This window comes from Triplophysa dalaica, chromosome 9 (assembly GCF_015846415.1).
Source record: "Triplophysa dalaica isolate WHDGS20190420 chromosome 9, ASM1584641v1, whole genome shotgun sequence".
In the NCBI taxonomy this organism is placed as follows: domain Eukaryota; kingdom Metazoa; phylum Chordata; class Actinopteri; order Cypriniformes; family Nemacheilidae; genus Triplophysa; species Triplophysa dalaica.
In genome coordinates, this window is record NC_079550.1 from 12,593,710 (window position 1) to 12,613,631 (window position 19,922).

General features: G+C 37.9%; 1 protein-coding gene across 3 annotated transcripts in view; it reads left to right on the forward strand.

Moving 5' to 3' along the window:
* The window catches only part of arhgef12a (Rho guanine nucleotide exchange factor (GEF) 12a), a 50,100-nt gene extending 40,698 nt beyond the window's left edge, over positions 1 to 9,402 (forward strand). For 2 of the 3 annotated variants that reach the window (XM_056756395.1, XM_056756397.1), the window contains 9 exons: positions 1,240 to 1,354; positions 2,109 to 2,209; positions 2,815 to 2,892; positions 3,108 to 3,183; positions 3,615 to 3,782; positions 5,585 to 5,672; positions 5,759 to 5,839; positions 6,307 to 6,386; positions 6,480 to 6,652. In XM_056756395.1, coding sequence (XP_056612373.1) covers positions 1,240 to 1,354; positions 2,109 to 2,209; positions 2,815 to 2,892; positions 3,108 to 3,183; positions 3,615 to 3,782; positions 5,585 to 5,672; positions 5,759 to 5,839; positions 6,307 to 6,386; positions 6,480 to 6,589 — 897 coding nt within the window. In that variant the 3' untranslated portion in view covers positions 6,590 to 6,652. Of the gene's footprint in view, positions 1 to 1,239; positions 1,355 to 2,108; positions 2,210 to 2,814; positions 2,893 to 3,107; positions 3,184 to 3,614; positions 3,783 to 5,584; positions 5,673 to 5,758; positions 5,840 to 6,306; positions 6,387 to 6,479; positions 6,653 to 7,173; positions 7,375 to 7,983; positions 8,205 to 8,465; positions 8,542 to 8,640 lie in introns of those variants that run through there. The other variant, XM_056756396.1, reaches the window with a different exon arrangement.
* Positions 9,403 to 19,922: the final 10,520 nt, after the last annotated feature.

Below are 19,922 nucleotides of genomic sequence, written 5' to 3' on the forward strand. Positions count from 1 at the left end.
CCCGTGCTACTTAAAACTGGTTTTGTTGTCCAGGGTCACATCTGCGGATCACTATATAGAGACTGTGTCTGGACCATACTTTGGCATTGCGGTAACAAAAAGTAGCAAACTCTAACAAAAACAGTTATTGAGCAGGTACATTAAAACGGTGTTTAAAACTGTCTCCTAACCTTTCAATGTTTCACATCAGGAAGCCTAAAATATTGATTTATACGTTGAGCGGTCTGGTCTGATTCCACGAGAAATGTCAGTTTGATGTCATTTGGTTTGAACTCTTCTAGAGTACATAAAGTGACCTGCAATTTCACGTTTCAAACACAGAGTGCGCTAGAGAAGCTAAAATTACAGTTACAACTTTTTATTTGAACATTTTAGAGCTTTCGAAGTTGATCTTTAGATACATTTTCTGTACGTGGGAAAAATATTTTTTGTGGATTTTTTATAAATCATCACCCAAACATTTAACAAATGTAAAATGAGATCTAGTGCATTCATTTTTATAACAGCATGTTTGCAATGTTGGCTTTCTATTAAAGCAGTAAATATACTTAATCTTAATAAAATAATCTCTGAATTTTTAATCATGTCTGGATTGCCTAGCAGCCCAGAAAGCGAGAGAAACCAGTAGAGAGAAAAGGTGTGATTATATTTGTAGGATACACAGAAGGATTTGGATATCTTGAAGCGAAGAGTTTAATAACCTAAGCAAGACCTAATTGTTTTGAGACTTGAGGGAGCATGTTGTTTTTTATCATGCTGTGGAAGGAGGTGTAAAGAAAATGGAGTGCAAAGCGCAAGATTTAACAACCTCTCAACAGCAAATATGCCGTGTTCATTGAAAACAAGCACACTAATCTGTCCGGTGAGAAAGCGTTGTGTAAGCAGTACAACATAAAGGTGCAATAAATATGTAAAATGGGCTGTTAGACTGTGTACTTGTGGGTTTGTATCTTGGAGCAAAAAGCGGTATGATGAAGGTTGTTAACTTCTAAGTGCAAGATGTTAATCACTGCGGGAACCGTATATTTACACGTTTTTTATGACACAACATCATTCATGAGTCAAGTTTGCATGTCGTTTATTCCCTACTAGAGTGAAGGACCCAATCCAGGTTGAAGTGTCGTGTTGGAGGTTTTCGCTGAAAGGGAAATTTGCTACAAATAAAAGGGGATTTTCTTGCGGATTTGCATGCATTGTTCTGCTGAAATTCATGTTTGGCCTTTTCCGCACCATCTGCAGGAGGCTGAAAGTAATCGACTGTGCCGAAGACTCCAGCTGAAGGACATCATCCCTGCGGAGATGCAGAGGTTCACAAAGTACCCTTTACTGATGGACAACATTGCCAAGAACACAGGTATGTGTCTTACATCTGTCTTCGGAAAAAATGTCATAATTTATTCACCCTCATGTTGTTTACAACCTGTATTTGATCCTATCTACTGCGGAACACAAAAGAAGATATTCTGAGAAATGTGCTCTAATGTCCATACAATGAGTCAATGGGGGGCACTGTTGTTTGGTTACCAACATACATATTGTCTTTTGCGCAATGTAATATTAGCAAATGTAATGTGAAGCGTTTTCCACTCCTAAGTGTATAAGCTTGAGAGCCTGTATAAAATCACAAGAGTACCATGGTGCATTTGGGTAGCTTTAATATGAAAACGTTCTGGATTTGTGCTGTCCTGCTGGCAGATTCCGTCAGCCGTGAAAGTGTCGGTGTCGGCTTTTCCCAGAGATGTTGCTGGCCGGACACCAGCCATTAGTAAATTAGAGCTGTCGTAACTCTTAAATCCCAATTATTATTCAGAAATGTTATAAAGGGGGTACTGCACACTTTCACAGCCTTTCTCACATTATTTGGCAGATCTGTTAAACGGTGCCTCTATTGGCATTGTCAGAGCAAGGCTATAAATGTAATGTATAACTACCGATTAAGAAGGAGGTGATTTCTCTCATATTCATCCGAGCTTGGCAGTAGTCTCGATGGCGAGCTGCGGATTCAGACAGGAAATTGAGGGCATTTGGCCGACCAGGATGTTTTAAAAGAGCTGATTAAACGCACATGTACGTTCCGGCCTTTCATTGACATGCGTCCATTCGAACAGATGAGGTGGAGGAGAAAGACAAAGTGACACGAGCGGCCGAGAGATGTCGAAAGATTCTCAACCACGTCAACCAGTCCGTGAAGGAGTCGGAGAACAAACAGGTAAGCGAGCTCAACATTGAGCTGCCACTCTCTCGCTGTTTAGCAGACATGCCGAGGTAGACAGACTTCATAGCCTCGGGTCAGCTTTAAGGAGGGTTGCACTGGGAAACCGGAATTTAATGATTGTCAGTACCTGCTGGTCAGTTGAAAAGCCGAGGGAGAGGTCTTACATCACCCTGGATTTCGCAAACTGCTGTTGGTGTGGTAATAGAGATGATCCAACCTTCTGTAAACCTCTGGAGAGGGTTTATGGGAAAATTATTAAATGTTTAAAGGAACAGACAGTGAGCCCAGCTGAAGAAATTCAATTCCCACCAACTTTATTGCCTATGAAGCTGAAAGGTGAAGTGTTTCATTTACGACCCACCAAACCGAACTAGAAAAAGGACTCAGTTTTCACATTGAGTGTTGTTTAAAACTGAGAAATGATAACTGTCCTGTCAGTGGTTTAACTATTGCCTTTGCTGAAGAAAGTATTACAACGTCGAAAAAAACTTTTCTCTCTGACTTCTCACAAAGTATCATTAGATGATGCCAAGAGGTCGAGGAAGAGTTGAATCTTAATAGATTCTGCTGCATAAATTTCGTTTTTATATGTATGACAGAGACTGGAAGACTACCAGCGACGACTGGACCTCTCCTCGCTGAAACAGAGTGAGAACCCCATGATCTCAGAGTTTAAGGTTAGTCCTAATCCAGTTTCTTGGCCGTCTAGCTGTAATATCTCACAATACTTGATGTTTTGTGTGTCAGCCAATCGAAATTTTGTGTGAAGTTCCTTTAATCTGCAGCATAACGGGGGGCTGAGACTTTACCTCGTAATAATAACAGGACATTGCATATTTTATGTTACTTGTGTTTATGGCCCATGAAATGAATTAGTACTTGTCACTTTCAGAACTTGGATCTCACTAAAAGAAAAATGGTCCACGAGGGTCCTCTTTCTTGGAAAATCAACAAAGACAAAACTATTGGTAAGTTGTATTGGTATTGTCCGACTTCAGTTAAAAAAAAAAACATTTGTATATTAATTATTTTTCTCAAAAAAATTATATATGCTGCCTTTAAAACCAGGGGTTATTAACATTGTTGAAAGCCCCTCTTTCACTCACAAAAACTCAAAACTTCTACTTAGTCAAATATTTAGGAGCTTGATGTTAACTGGCAAAATATTTATTCATTATTAATATTATTTTATGTATTTCAATGCTTATTTAGTCTCATTTTAAAATATTAATCATCTTGAGCCCCCCATGTTGAGAACCACTGTTCAAAACAAACACTATTTTGGTTTGATATTTTGTTATGTAATGTGGTGCCTTTAAGTGTGGCTTGTATGTGATTCTATGTCTTTTACCGTAAGCTGTATTTTGATGTTGGTTTTATGACTTTGTGTGTGTATCAGAGCTGTATACTTTACTCCTGGAAGACATCCTGGTACTGTTGCAGAAGCAGGACGAGCGTCTTATTCTCAGATGTCAGAGTAAGAACCTCGCGGGTACTGCTGACACCAAACACATCTTCAGTCCCATCATCAAACTCAGCACTGTGCTGGTGCGCTCTGTGGCGACAGGTGAGCTTCTGTCTGCTCTCTCGCAGACATACACATACACTGCAGATTTTCCAGTGCTCTTCACTTGTCGAGTTCAATCCATAGCAAACAACATTGCTAATAATATTGTGTCAAATGAGCTGAACCGAATATCTGAAAGCAAAATGTTTTGCATTTTACAACATACCTTTTGCGCGCCTTTGTGTTTCTCAGAAAACATGTTGCAAATTGAATTAATGGCTTTTCTATACCGTTTCACAAATTTCTCTCGTGAATTCTTGTTGAAATGTACGACGGCGTTTTAGTGCCACGTAAAAAAAAAAAAGAATTTTGAGAATAAAGTCGAAATGTTACGAGAATAAAGACTTTATTCTCGTAACATTTCGACTTTATTCTCGTAACATTTCGACTTTATTCTCGTAACATTTCAACTTTATTCTCGTAACATTTCGACTTTATTCTCGTAACATTTCGACTTTATTCTCGTAACATTTCGACTTTATTCTCGTAACATTTCGACTTTATTCTCGTAACATTTCGACTTTATTCTCGTAACATTTCGACTTTATTATCCTAACATTTCGACTTTATTCTCGTAACATTTCGACATTATTCACGAAACATTTCGACTTTATTCTTGTTAATTTCGACTTTATTCTCGAAACATTTCGACTTTATTCTCGAAACATTTCGACTTTATTCTCGTAACATTTCGACTTTATTCTCGTAACATTTCGACTTTATTCTCGTAACATTTCGACTTTATTCTCGTAACATTTCGACTTTATTCTCGTAACATTTCGACTTTATTCTCGTAACATTTCGACTTTATACTCGAAACATTTCGACTTTATTCTTGTTAAATTTCGACTTTATTCTCGAAACATTTCGACTTTATTCTCGAAACATTTCGACTTTATTCTCGTAACATTTTGACTTTATTCTCGTAACATTTCGACTTTATTCTCGAAACATTTCGACTTTATTCTCGAAACATTTCGACTTTATTCTCGTAACATTTCGACTTTAATCTCGTAACATTTCGACTTTATTCTCGTAACATTTCGACTTTATTCTCGTAACATTTCGACTTTATTCTCGTAACATCTCGACTTTATTCTCGTAACATTTCGACTTTATTCTCGAAACATTTCGACTTTATTCTTGTTAAGTTTCGACTTTATTCTCGAAACATTTCGACTTTATTCTCGAAACATTTCGACTTTATTCTCGAAACATTTCGACTTTATTCTCGAAACATTTCGACTTTATTCTCGTAACATTTCGACTTTATTCTCGTAACATTTCGACTTTATTCTCGTAACATTTCGACTTTATTCTCGTAACATTTCGACTTTATTCTCGTAACATTTCGACTTTATTCTCGAAACATTTCGACTTTATTCTCGAAACATTTCGACTTTATTCTCGAAACATTTCGACTTTATTCTCGTAACATTTCGACTTTATTCTCGTAACATTTCGACTTTATTCTCGTAACATTTCGACTTTATTCTCGTAACATTTCGACTTTATTCTCGTAACATTTCGACTTTAATCTCGTAACATTTCGACTTTATTCTCGTAACATTTCGACTTTATTCTCAATATCTTTTTTTTTTTTTACAAGCCACTATAATGCCGTCGTAGAAATGCAATAACATTAGGGGAAAATAACATGTTAAGTTTATTGTGACTGATATACCGATCTTGGACCGCTCGAGGAACACCTTTGCACTTCTTGTACATCATAAACTTTCCTCACAGAGACATATTTGAAAGAATCTCTCCTTATTTGCTCTTCCATGTTTTTCCCAAAACAGACAACAGGTCATTCTTCGTGATCTCCATGTCTGAAAACGGAGCTCAGATCTATGAGCTGATGGCCCAGACGGTGTCTGATCAGAGAATGTAAGTGCTTGACCTGTTTTCTCAATCTCGCTGTCTGTCTGCTCGCATTCACAGAACTGGAGTCATTCTCTTGATTCTCTTATCAGGTGGCAGCGACAGATCAGTCATAGGGCAGATGTCATGAAGGCCGCCAAAATACACAGCGTCATTCTGTTACCTCAAAACGAGTGAGTGAATCTCCACTTAACCTCTGTTTGATTTTCCTCTTTGTACCGGATCCCCTGCAGTCCTATGATAGCATTATAAAACCATCATATTACAGATGCATGGCCTTGGGGAGGTCAACTGAATTTCTGTGATTCGTTCATTGAGAATAGCCTCAACTATCCTGTTTTAGACAGGATTCTTAAACTTCATTTCTCTATTTTCATTTCTCTATTATTCACGTCACTCAGATTTGTGCATTTCTCCAAAATTCAAAACTTCAATCCAAAAAGATGAAATGAAAATATGTTACCAATAGCTGCCACATTGCCCACAATAACATCTCAGCTCCAGCAGTGCCGCTATTCCTCTGTAAACTTTCATGCATGATGTCACGGCTTGTCGATGATGTCTCCGGGTCAGCAGGGGGCCCGACCGATTTGCAACACCGTCGTACGCTACATTACATAACCATTTATCTGTATTCTAGTCGGGACCATGACAGTGTTGAATTGAGCAAGTTCAGCAAAGGCTCCGACCGCATCTCCACGGGAAGCGTTCAGTCGGCAGGTAGCTACCCACACATCTGCTTGACACTGAATGTAAAAGTGAGTCGATTGGTACCACACCCGCTAACTCAACGACTTCAACATCTGTTCCTAGAGAAAGATTTTCCCCTTCGGCAGCCTTGCGGGATTGTGTTCCTGACACTTCGGAAGAGGACCGGGTACAAAGAGCTGGCCGGGACGGCTCCTATCTGGTCTCAGAACTGATGAACGACAGGGATACGGATTCCATCACCAGTTCATCTAAAGCAGACGAGGCCCTGAAAAATTGTAAGGCACCGTTTGGATATTCTACATTTGCAGAAAAATTGTATGAAGCTGTGCCTGCTTTTACACTTTTCATTTTTTCCTCCTCTTACTTAATAAAGCTTCCCCCTCATGTTGCCAGACATCTTGACAATGCCTGATAGTTAAGGCTACTGTGGCCATTTGTTTTGGCATGATCTCAGCTGTGGATGGCAGGAGTACTTTCTGTGGCTCGCCAACTTCACACATTGAAAATACAGCCTTGTTAATTAAAATATTTAAGCGATGTTTATTTTCCAACTGTCCTTAATTAGATTTCTTTCTAACAATAGAAAATGTAACACTTGTGGTTACTGAAGGCATTCCGGTCTGCTGAAATCAACAAATATGTGAAAAGTGCACCATTTGCATTTTAGAATGAAACTCATGAATAATTTGGGGCCGATTGCTTTAAGCCGAATTATAACACAATATATGCTTGTTTACTTCCTCATGAGGTCATCATGAGTTTTTATTCTGGTGTATGTGAAATCATCTTCTGTTAGTGGCCGCGCTGAAGCAGGTTTTGGTGACTCAGCTCATGGCTCAGGATGAGGGCGAGCATCTGGGCCGATCAGCTGGCAGCCGTCTCCTCAGGACCACGTCCCTTCGCACACCGGTGGAGCACAGCTCTATTCGAACCCCTAGCCGAGCTCAGGACTACACCTCTGGAGACACGGGTTTCTACGAGTGTCCGGAGGACTACGGTGAGTGTGTTAGAACAACACATATGTTGAAACTGGTGGAATGGAAAAGTTTGGCTACCATCAAACAGAAGTTTATCTACTGTTTACAGTAAGACATGCCTCATTAAATAGAAAACTGTGGACATAGCTTGGCAGTTTGAATCACGTTTCATTCATTCCACTTCATCATCTGTCCTTTGTTTCCTGTAACCTCTTCATTGTCCCATTAATTAAGTATAAAAATCCTCTTAAATGAATTGTTAAAGGTATAAAAGAAAATCATGCCCATGAGAAATAATGAGTGTATATCAATATGGGTAAAATTAAGATATAACTTCAGAGTAAAATAGCTAGATGAGGTTCAAAGAGTTTCATATAAAAGTAGGACATTCCAAAAAATTACAGCAATTGAAGAATCTGCAGGACACAATATAGATGGATAGGGATAAATGGATAGATATAAATATAGATCTATATATATAAAGATGGATGGATATAAATATTGACAGATAAAAGAATGTATGGTTAAATATAAATATGGACGGTTGGATGGATGGATATAAATATAGAAAGATATAATGATGGATGGATGGATGGTGGGTGTAGCTGACTGTATGTTTTCTTTCTCAGGAGCTTATCTGGTTCTGGAGGGGTACGGAGGTTCGGGTGAGAGCAGCACTGATGACGACATTCAGGTTGGCAGGAAGGAGCTGGGTTTGGCGCACAGCTGTGCTGCGGATTCGGGTATCAGCCTCAAGTTCTCCTCACCCTCCTCAGGCAGCACGTCTCGCCTCAGCAGACAGGTCCTTTCACATCTCCGCAGCCTGCAGGCCAACCTCAACCACCTCAAGGTCAAACTCCTCATAATGTTCTCTGAATTGGGACTAGAAAATCTTTGCTATATGCATTCATATATTTGCAATTTGAGTTTCCTAGTATATGAAATATCAGATGTGAAAAACTAGATTTTAAATATAGTTCAAATGTTGGTTGACCAGGGAAAAAACTCACTTTAGAGGAAATAGAAAGCCATCTACATGTGTATTTTTGCATTTTTAAAGCTATATATATATAATAGCTTGATTCTCATTCGGAGTCTGAATGTGTTTCAGGAGATGGAAACAAAGTATTATAATCTGCTTCGCCAAAGGCCTGTTGGGTCCACCACAGATACAGATGAGAGCAAAGGTAACAGCAATCGATTAAAAAATCCTCAAATGTTATTAGACACAGAGTCCTTGTTTCCGAGTTGTTCCATCTCTCGGCAATGTCATGTTTTTCTTGCAGATAAGAAATAGATTGGCAGAAGTTCCTGGTTCTTGTGATGGAGGCAGCGCTTCTATCAGTAACACGCTCCACACCAGTCTTCCTTCCTGCTGAACACCTCCATCCATAAATGAGGGAAATATTCTAACGAGGCCTCTCACTTCTGTCAGCACTCATCAGTTAGGGACAACGGACTGTCTCCTCTCAGCCTTACCTGTCCCCGGTAACACGTCCTCATTCTAACAAACATGGGCAGCCCTGTCCTGTCCCAACAGTCCTAGAGAGAAGAGACGAGACCTATACCAAAATGTAAAAAGCTGTGTGTTTAGATAAATATATATATGTTATAAACACAAGATGAGAAAACAAAGGACATTTTTTAACTAATGTATTATGGTTTTGTTTTCCTTTTTTAAATCCCAAGATGTATTTATTTTTCTTTTAGTATTTCCATGTTTCTTGCATGCTTTTGGCTGTTGAAGCTCCTAAGATGCCTGTCGCTATTGGCTTCGAAATGACTGAACAGGTCAAAAGATTCACAGTTCAGACTCTTGTGTGGAAAACCAAGTCCACGTCTTAGATGAAGAGAAGTGTTTAGTTCTTCAAGCCAGCTGACATTCCTCTCGGACTGATTCAATGGCCCATGAGAACCTTCTGTTGATATGAAGAGTGGATAGAGCTCAGGCTCGGTCTGCAGCCAAGTTTGATGACCGCAAAAAGCTAAGAATTTATATTCATCAAGACGGATGCAAAACGTGGAAATAAAGACGCTATGACAACCTCTGTACTGATCAGTCTGTCGTTTTTAATAAACAATTGCTGGAGAACAGCAAATGAGTACGGGTACACAAGTGTTTATGACCCAAGTCAGTATAAACTATATGAGCACATCAGTTGTTTAAAGCATAACAGGGCAAGTGTTACTTCTACCTGCAAGTTCATAAGTGGTTCTATAATTCTGTCGTTCGTATAATCATGATTATATCATGATTATAACATATATAATGTTGAAGCAATTTTCATCAGAAAAATTGTGTCATTTGTGCGTGTCATTTTTTTATTAGAAAATAAAAACAAGGATTGTAGTGGAACAACATAAAGGACAAAAGATGCACATCTTATAGGCCTATGTGTATAATGTCTGTTTTTTCCATGCTGTCATTTGTTGCAACAGAGAATGATGGACAATGGGGTTGGGTCAGGAGAATTTGGGGGAGAGTTACCATATAGCAAAAGTAAGTCTGTAAGAGGTCTGCTAAAGATCTTGGAAACCCCTGTTGTGTTAAGACATCTGATAAACATTAGAAAGATCAGTTTTACATCTTTTCTATATCATAAATGTCATGCAAAATGTATTTTTGTCAGCAGACGTCTCTGAGACGTATTGCAAATGAGATATCAAATAGACATCTACCAGATGTATGTGTGCTATCAGGATTCAGATGTTTTTCAAACTTCATATGTATTCTTGAGTTACAGTCTAGTAGACAACAAGCGTCTGGGACTAAGTAAACCTCCGGTCTGTGTTTGGTTCCAACGAAACGATTTATATCATATTTAATTAATATAAATACGTATGTAACTGTTTATCAGTTGTATTGAATTAAATTCGAACTACACAGCAGATATTGATTTTTTGCATAGGTATACCGGATTGTTGCCGAAACATGCTTTTCATAATAACATATAACAACAGTAGAATAAATGAGTAAACACCAAAAGACTTTTGGGATTAAAATTGTTATTGATCAAATTCAATCGGTTTTTATTAAGCAATATGACCAATGAGCGAGATGTGACACCTATCATGAAATGGATGCGCATTATGTTCCTCTTGATGATTCTGAAGCAGGCCAGTAGAGGGCAGATTGTGATTGTGCTCTGTAAATTCTCGGTTTATGCCCATAAGGCTGCAGTGACATGTCTGTTTAACCAACATATGCATTTAAATAATATTTTCAGTCTTCCTCAGGCGTGACAGTGACTCATTGCGCACACTTGTTGAAAGTTGAAAAAGACAAAAAACGATCCCCTGAATATGCTCTTGCATTCATTCACATTAATCACAGTGCTCCCTTTTAGCCTTAGCCAATTTTCATTAAGCAGTTTCCGAGGCGTACTGTGTTGTCTGTGAAGGAAAACGCCAGGCTTCTGCACTCTTGTGTCCTTTGTGGTACATTGTTCCTGACTCTTAACACATGATGCAGTTAAGTGCAGAGTAACAGACAGTCAGCAGGATAATTCATTGTCTCCACATGCACCTGTCAATTATCTAATTGAAGCACAGAGGGTGCAACAGGAAGGGCAAACCGTGGTGTCACATCACATCTTCGTCTTTCGGGTCACCTAGACCAGGGGTTCTCAAACTTCTTTGTTGTAAGGCCCCCTTTGTGTAGAGTGCATCGCCCCCCAAAATAAAACTTATAATCTTAAACTTAAAAATACAATTAAACCCCAAATATGTTGGCCCGCTTTCAGAGACACAGTTTATCTTAAGCCAGGACTATGCCTTAGTTAAATTAAGATATTTATGTCGCTTTTATAAATTCCTTTAAATAATACATTACTGGTGTGCATCTTGACACAAAACAATGGCACTAGTATATTTTAAGATATTTCTGGCCAAGTTATATTCAGTTAAGACAGTTCACACATTCTTTTTAGTCTGGGACAAGCCTTAAGCATTGTATGTGAAACAAGGCCATCATATTTTGGTGATACAAGTTATATAATGCTGCGAAAATCTATACTTTTGATGCATGGTCTTATTTTACTGATGTTCGATTGCATGAAAGCTATGATAAATTTCTATCTTTCATAAAATGCCACGAAATGTGTGCCCCCCCTTGATTCATTTCAGGGCCCCCCCAGTTTGAGAATTGCTGAACTAGACCAATCTGAAAGCTTATTGTTGTTTCATACTCTTATAAAATCATGGAAGATACCCTATTTATACCTATTTAAGTGTATGGTTATTTAAAATGATTCATGAAAATTACATGCGATCATTTGATTATGGATGATCGATATCTGGCAAGGTACCAATACAAAGTTCAATGATGGTACTGGCAGTACTATGATAAATGGTTTGAAAGTTTAGGGTCATTTCACTCAATTCTTTCTCGTAATCAACGGGATAGTTCACCCAAAAATTCTGTCATCATTTGCTTACCTTCATGTTATTTCATACTTGTATAAATGACTTCGTTCTGATGAACACAGAGAAAGATATTTTAAAGAATGTTAGCAATTTTCAAGTCTGTGACATTGACTGCCATAGTAGGGAAAATTAAATGGTAGTATAAGGAGCCCCAGAACTGTTTGTCTTCCTAAATGCTTCAAAATATTTCACTTTGTGTTTAACAGAACAAAGAAATGTATAGAGGATTGAAACAACCTGAGGTTGAATAAATGTTGACAGAATTTGTATTTGTCAGAGTGAACTATAAGTCTAATGATCTGATTTAAAGTATTTTTTGCAGACAAACTGTATTGATCCAACACATATTATCCAAATATGTTAACTTATTAAAAAAGTTTTTGAAACATAACCATCTTAGAGACTAGAATAGATGGGAACTTCTTCCATATTGTTTAAACATCAAAACGTTAGTAAAAAAATATTTCTGCATATTCTAGGAAAATATTCACAATATTAGATTTTCTTTTATAAAATTATAAACAATTGTTTCAGTTCTTGTGTTTTTCCATATTTTAAATTAAAAGAAAGTTTGCTGTTAATCTAAATATTCTATAAGGTAGAAACACAAAGTGATCCTATGTTTTTGAAAAGTAGTGTATGTATAGTATGTTCATGTGCAATAGTTTTTGAATGGAACTAAAACATGTTGTCATTGTACCAAGGGTGCAACAACCCTATTGTACCTGCTTCATTTATTCAGTTTTTGTGTCGTCTAGTGTTTTGTCTCATCTTGTCTTGAGAGATTTGAATTTGGCCAAGACGGTTTTCCCAAGTGCTTAGCTCTAACAAACCTCTCAGGCTTATTATGAAATAATTCTGCAGCTTTGAGAGATGCAAGGAGAGGTCACAAGTCCCTCATCGGATGCTGGCATTTGATTGTGACCTCATTTCTACCCCTGTGTGAGTAATGAACCTTTCTGTGCATATTGAGTCGGCTAAATGGGACGTTACCCCTCTGTATTTATTCTCACTACAACGGTGCTTAGCTGCTATTAAATACACAGGTGAACCAACCTGCTTTAACACACTTTCAGAGAATTTACACACCCTTTCTAAGTTACGGTATTATATAAAGCAGTTAAAGGAAAAACGTGTGAAATAGTATCTGTGTCATTTCTAGAAAATTGGGTAAATTAAAATCATGCAAGAGCGATTCTTCACCCGAGAATCAGAAATGTAGTCAAAATGCTGTGAGATCTGTGGAGTCACAATTCCAGTTTATGATTTATACTATACATGCAACAATTATTGGGCATGCACTAGTTCATTGAGAAAGTGTATACTAAAAATGTTAAAGGGATAATTCATCCAAAAATGATAACTCTGTCATGTACTCTGCTTGTTGTTATTGTTGTTTTTGGGTACACTATCCCTTTAAAGCAGAACTGTGGAAAATGTGCTTTCATGGGCTAGCAAACCAATCGATCAGCACCAACAACAGACTACCACTGCGTAAAGACTGGCATGTCTCGCCGTGATATGCTCCGCAGCCCCTCTCCACCCACTCTCATTGTGTTTGTATCTCTGAATCGCGTCCGCAGGGATATCTCTGCTCAGCTCAAGTTCACATGGATAGTGCCCCATAAATTTTCAGCAGCCCATTCTCCTGTAGGATTGCAGCAACATCGATGTTCTTATCGAGCTGTTGGTAGAGATGGACTTGAAGGCGGGAGGGGGCTTAACCACTGTCTCATTAACATGGTGAGCGTCTGCTTCATCATTCTGGGCTCTGTGTGTGAATCATTCATCTTAGAGACAGGCTTACCAGGAATGACCCTTCGGTATATTCAGGGACCTGATGGCCTGAGTTTAATCTCAAAAGCAACAAGAAAAATGAATGACATCTTTATCTTCTTCTGTGGCAGTACTGGATGCTGTCGGCTCGGTTTAATTATGATGGAAACAGGAGTTGGTTGCTTTTAATGTGATATTAGAGAAGATGAAATGGAGAGGGGAGAAAGTAAAGGGAAGGTGTTCTGACTTTCTGAGGTCACTGAATACAATCACTTGTTAGAAATAATGAATCATTGGATGTGTCAATGTTTGCCAAGATAGTGTCATTCAGATTTTTTATTTAGCCTTTATGGCAAATAACATCTTTTGCTACTGGAATAACTTGTTTTGTGATATACTTTATATTACTTAAGTAACACTTTACAATAAGGTTGTATTTGCTTGCATTAGTTGACACATTAGCTTGAATGAACTATCACTGAAACATCCTTCTACAACATTTAATAATAGCATTTACTAATGCATCAAACTTTAACTAAAGTTATTTAATGCATAAAGAATAGCTTGAACAATTGTATTGGTATTAACTAACATTAACAAAGATCAATAATAGCTGAAAAACTATATTACTCAATGTTAGTTCATGTTAGCTACACTGTATGAAGTAATATGAAGACATTTTCGGTATTTAAGTTTTTACAGTTATTTTACCCGTGTTTTAAATTTGGCTCTGCATCGCTTTGTGTTTTAACATTAATTGAAATGACTGTAAAATAAACTGATAACGTACTGGTGGAAAATTACCATGACATTTTCCATAAATTTTTCAATTATAAAAAATTGAGTTGCACAAAATTTTGCTGGTTTTTTTTATAGTTAATTCATGTATTTTTAAAATACAGTAAAAAACCGTCAAATTACAAATAAAATTGAAACATAGAAAAACAGGTAATTTTACTGGGAAATAACTGTTACTTGTACATTATATTTTCAGGAACATTTTATTTTTTAAAATCTACTTTTTAAATATGGTAAAGAAAACATAAAATTAAAGAAAATAACCACAAATTTACAAGAAAAACAGGGGAACAATTCTAATCTTACAGGCGCCACAGCTGACAGAAAATGTATTTATTTTTGATGGATTTTACTTTCACTTTTTTACAGGAATGCTTTTTGAATCTTTTTTACAATATTGCTCAATACTTTGAAATGAATGATACAACGATGTTTGATTTAAAGAGAAAAAGCGAACAAAGTTACTGGTACAAAAAACCTGTAAAATACGTGAAATAACATTTTTTGTTAAGTAAAATGACATGTTTTCATGTTATTTTACATCCAAATTAATTTGCTAGTCTAGTTCTTTAATTTGTCTTTTGACCGCATTTCAAAAATACTGAACAAATCATACTACAACTCACAAAGGAGATCATACGATTTTTTTGTCTCAAAGTCTGACTACACGAATAGAACATCAAAAGAATTACCAAATTATAGATGTTCCACTCACTTTTATTTGAAAATCCCTCATCAGTGAGATAACGGGACGTCGAATGAACATTTTGTGAACCTTGATTTGTTTGAAGGTGATGACAAAAAGATCAGGTGATTTAATCTACTTGAACTTCTGTTGCCAAATTCTGATCAATACCCTCCCATGTTAATGCCGGTGTGAGGAGAGAATCTCCACTCCAAAAAGCAGCTGGATAACAAAAGCCTGACTGGAATTAAAATCACTTCTGTTGTCTGTTTCCTTTGTAGGTCAAATTCGATATAGAGCCATTCTAAAGAGGCAGTCAGATATCCTGCTGTCCACTTTAATGCTTCTGATAGCATCCCGGCTTGTGCAGGAAAAGGGCACCCGTCCACCCGCAATGCTGTTCTGGTCCCTCACCGTTGCTGAAAAGTTCAATGTGTCTTATACGGACAACTGTTGTGAATGGGTTGAATGGGCTGCTGTTATTTCACCGCAAACATATCGAAGGGATACCAGCCCATGCACTTAGCGTGGGAATGAATGGGATCATTTACTCCACCTGTTGTGGGATTTTGTGAGGATTACCGAAAGCTTTCGAGGTTTTTTGTAAGCGACTGAAGCTGAAGTCCTTTCTGCGCACAAAGACCTGCATGAATCTCTTACGGTCTTATTTTGGTAACAGCTGATTTAGAATCTAATTTCTGTTGAAGAAGCGACAAATTGATGGCTTCTCATGGCAAAGTGTGGGAGCGGATGTATGATTACAAACGCTCTTCAGTCTCCTGAGAGGAGAGGAGTTTACTTTGCTTAGCTAAGCTTCTAATAAAGTCTTAGATTTTGACACACTTAAGGCTGAGCGAGCATACCTTGAGTAAACCTGTATACTGGATAAAAGGAAAATTTGGTGTTGCAGTACGGGAGCTGCTTTTTTAAGTTAAAAAGTAATAAAATACATAAAACATGGCCCTTGAGATGCAAAGCATGGTTTTAGATGTGTTGACAGATGGATTTTCATTTTCTTTCGTTTAAGATATCACCCATGGGGTTCAGTTATTGTCAGTAGAGTGAGGCATGCGTAAACACAAAAATGCACTGCTCATATGATATGAACATTTTTTTAGTCTTAACCTTTTTATTATTCTGCTTAAAGACTTCAAAGTTTTCTGGCCTACTTTGGCATATTTTCTCTTTCCAGTACATGGATAGGACATATCAAGAAGCTTTTTTTTAAACCATTTTAACCCATCACATCTTACCAGTAACTGGCAGTTTTGTTAGATGAACATGAATCTTAGTTTTATGGCTGTAGAACAGCAGCCTTTCTGTGGCTGGATGCTGGGAAAATGCCAGAACCGTTACCCAGCTGTCTGTCTGGGAGAGGAGAGGAATCTACACCTCTGGCTGACACAAACACAACAGCATAGCAGTGCATTCAGGCCCAAGAGAATGGCTGATTCATAACTAATGAATACTTTCCATGCTTGCTCAGGTTAGCACACTTCTGTAGTCACTGAAGCAGTGATGGCTAAGCCCACATACAATCGACTCCTTTCCCACATTTTCTGCTGGTGAAAAAAGAGAATAAATTGAATTATAGTAATATGTGTTGCGTAATATTTTATTGTCAAGTGTTTTCAAATTAGATTGTTGTACTTTACAATAAGTATCTTTTTGTATACAATTTGTTATTGCATTAACATGAACTTTAACAATGCTTCTACCACATTTTTCATCTCGTTTATGTTCATTTCGACATTTACCAGCTCATTTTGAAATCAATTGTTGACACTGTAAATATTAGTTGAAGAATCAGTGTGGAGATTTTAGCGGCATCTAGCGGTGAAAATGTGAATTGCAACCAACGGCTCAATCGCCCTAGCCTGACTACGTCAGACTTCGTACTTTTACTTAATTTCAATTCGCTTCTGTACTCAGTCTGATATAGGAACGAGGTCCCAGATTATCTCCGGCTCCAAAACTGCTGTCTATCCATCAAACAGAGGGCAGGCTCAGAGCTGTGACGTAGACGCTAAGCAACAAATTTAAGATTGTAGTTTAGGTTAAGGAAATCTAAAACTACAGCGGACATGTAGACACGGGATGCTATTCGCTCCATCATAACCAAACATAATGTGATTGGCCTATCGGTACACCACTGATTTTAAACTTCAGACAAGCGCCCCCCATTGAGAAAGTAAACGCTTGTCTATTATGCCCTTCCGGGCTCTAAGATGTTGTCATGTTTTCGCTTCTTTGCCAAAGGTGATAACGTATTTACAAAACACACTCTGTAGAGCAGTTTGTCTGTTTAGGGCTACTGTAGAAACAACAAGGTAAATTTCATGTAAGGGGACAAGCGGTGCATGTAGATAGAAATAGCTCATTCCAAGATAATAATAAGATATCTCTATAATAGATATTTAAGATCTTTATACACATCTTAAGACAAAGTTATGTATACTGAATTTCTCTCAACAGATACTCCAAAAAAATGACACACTGGATCTTTAATGCACATTACTCTACCAATTGACCTGCTACCCAAATGAGATAAGCAAATATGCAGAGGTTGGGTTATATTGAGAACTCTTTCTGCAAAATCTGTGGGTGTAGATTCTGTGCAGGCTTTTGAACAAAGGCTGACAACACTAAGCTCAGAAGTCTGCTCAGATCATGTTCACCTATGTGCGTGTTTGTCTTTCTTTGAGTACATGTGGCATTGTTTGCCTTCACAGTAACGCTATGTTGTCTTCCTCTCAAGGGACGTGAAAAACATAAACAAAAAAAATCCATAATATTACATACATTCTATAGGCAGTTCACCAAGGGCCCTAGACCATCAGCTCTCCCTCAGGCAGGAATCTGGAAATTGTTCCCTAAATCAATGAGAGCAGCGATGTAAGACTAGAGACAAAGATAAACAAGTCTTCGTCACCTCTGTTAGATCGTCCGCCGCAGAAGCAGCACTAGCAAACGCTTTTATGAGCTCAAACATCATGATGCAGTCTCAAAACAACTGTCCTGACAGCAAAACTGCGACTGATTCTCCAAACTCCAGAGATTTGTTTCAGTAAAACAAGTGTCGCCTTTCTTCTGTCCAATTCATTTCTCATCCGAGGCGTATTTGTGGCTCCCGTACGTCTTGTGTGCAGCACATCCCTGATGCTAGAACTTTGCCAAAATACAAGAATTGTTTATGGCGAACGCTCAGCCGCCTAATGCGTTTCTGCATTTAACCCCAATGCATCAGCTCTGATTGATACCAGGCCCTTGGTAATAACCCGTCACATGTTGCAGATTCTATTTGAAATTATTCTGTGATAATGAAGTGCAAATGCCCTTGGTTTTGGCATTAGATTGAACTGCCTCAACGTAACAACCTTTCTACAGGCGAATAATCTAAGTTCATAAATCTATTGTAGATGCTAAGAGGAACACAATATTAAAAGCCTGTCAGCGAATTCTCTTTTGGTGTTATTGTCGAGTGAAATTTCATGGTGACCTCCAGCTCGAGTTTTTTGACTATCAGTGTTTTTGATAAAGGAAGACTTGTGAATCATGGGTGATGACACAGGAGATCGTATTCATCATCCCAGAAACAGATGAACACTGCATCTGTTAACCGCCACATGGAGTGTCTTAGTTTCTTATAGCAGGAACTTAGGTAGGCCGTAATGGAAATGCAAAGACGTAAACAGATTTAACAGTCACGTTCTGTTGCTTCAGGTCGAGTGCCAGGGCAGATCAACTCAAAATGATGCCACAACTGTTCCTTTTTTGCCTTAAATACTGAGCATGATACTCTTGTCCATCACAGGCGCATTGAACTGAACCATAATATATTGTTTGTGCTATAAAAGTAGACATGTAAAATATGACATTTCAGTAATGAAAATGTTAAGGCATGATTTAAAGTAGGCCTAAACAGATATGAGATTATACATTTTATTCATTTAGCAGATTAAATCTGTTCACTCTGTTTTCTTGCTGCCGTTGATAGGTCCAGTCAGTGTCCCCCTTAGCACGTTTAAAAAACGCATCTTTTTCTCTCCATTCTGGCCTTCGGTCCCCATAAGATGGTGTTTTTATTAATGAAAACGGAGGCTTTCGGATCGAAAATGATGACACGTTTTCGTCATGTGACAAAATTTTTTTTTGCTGTTGTCCGGTTCGATAGCGTCATGTCAGATGGCAAACTTTTTTCAAACATTTAAGGATATGGGATGTTTAATAACTAGCAGTCATTGTTCAACTACATAGTCTTGTGTTACTCGCAGCAACATTCCCGTGCCTTTCCGAGCGGAAGTAAACGCCTCACAAAAATGACACCGGTAAAAGCGTCTCACATTTTACTCATGCGCAGTACATTAATAAACGTTTTCAGTATGTTTCCATGTGGATGGGCAGCACTTGGAAAACGAGTGGACCAAGAGCGTTTTTAAATCGTATTAATGTGGTTAAAGTCATCCTCCTCATATTTACTGATAGAGTTAATAGTGTTTGAGCACCTGAATGTTTTAGGACATTCGCTTACTGCCTTCTCTAGTGTTGTCAGGTTGTCATTCACCTGAAGTTTAAAGTGATAGTTCACCCAAAAACTAAATTCTGTCATCATTTCCTCACCCTCTTGTCCTTTTAAACCTGTATGATGTTCTTTCTTCCGCAGAACACGAAAGATATTTTAAAGAAAGTTGGTAACCGAACAGCACTGGACCCCATACACTTATATTATATGGACACAAAACCAACGCAAGTGGTTCTAGTTAACAACATTTTTCAAAATATCTTTCATGTTCTCAAAAAAAGTCAAACAGGTTTGAAATGACAAGAGGATGAGAAAATGAGGACAGAACATATATAACTATACCTTTAGTGAAAGGTCCCAAA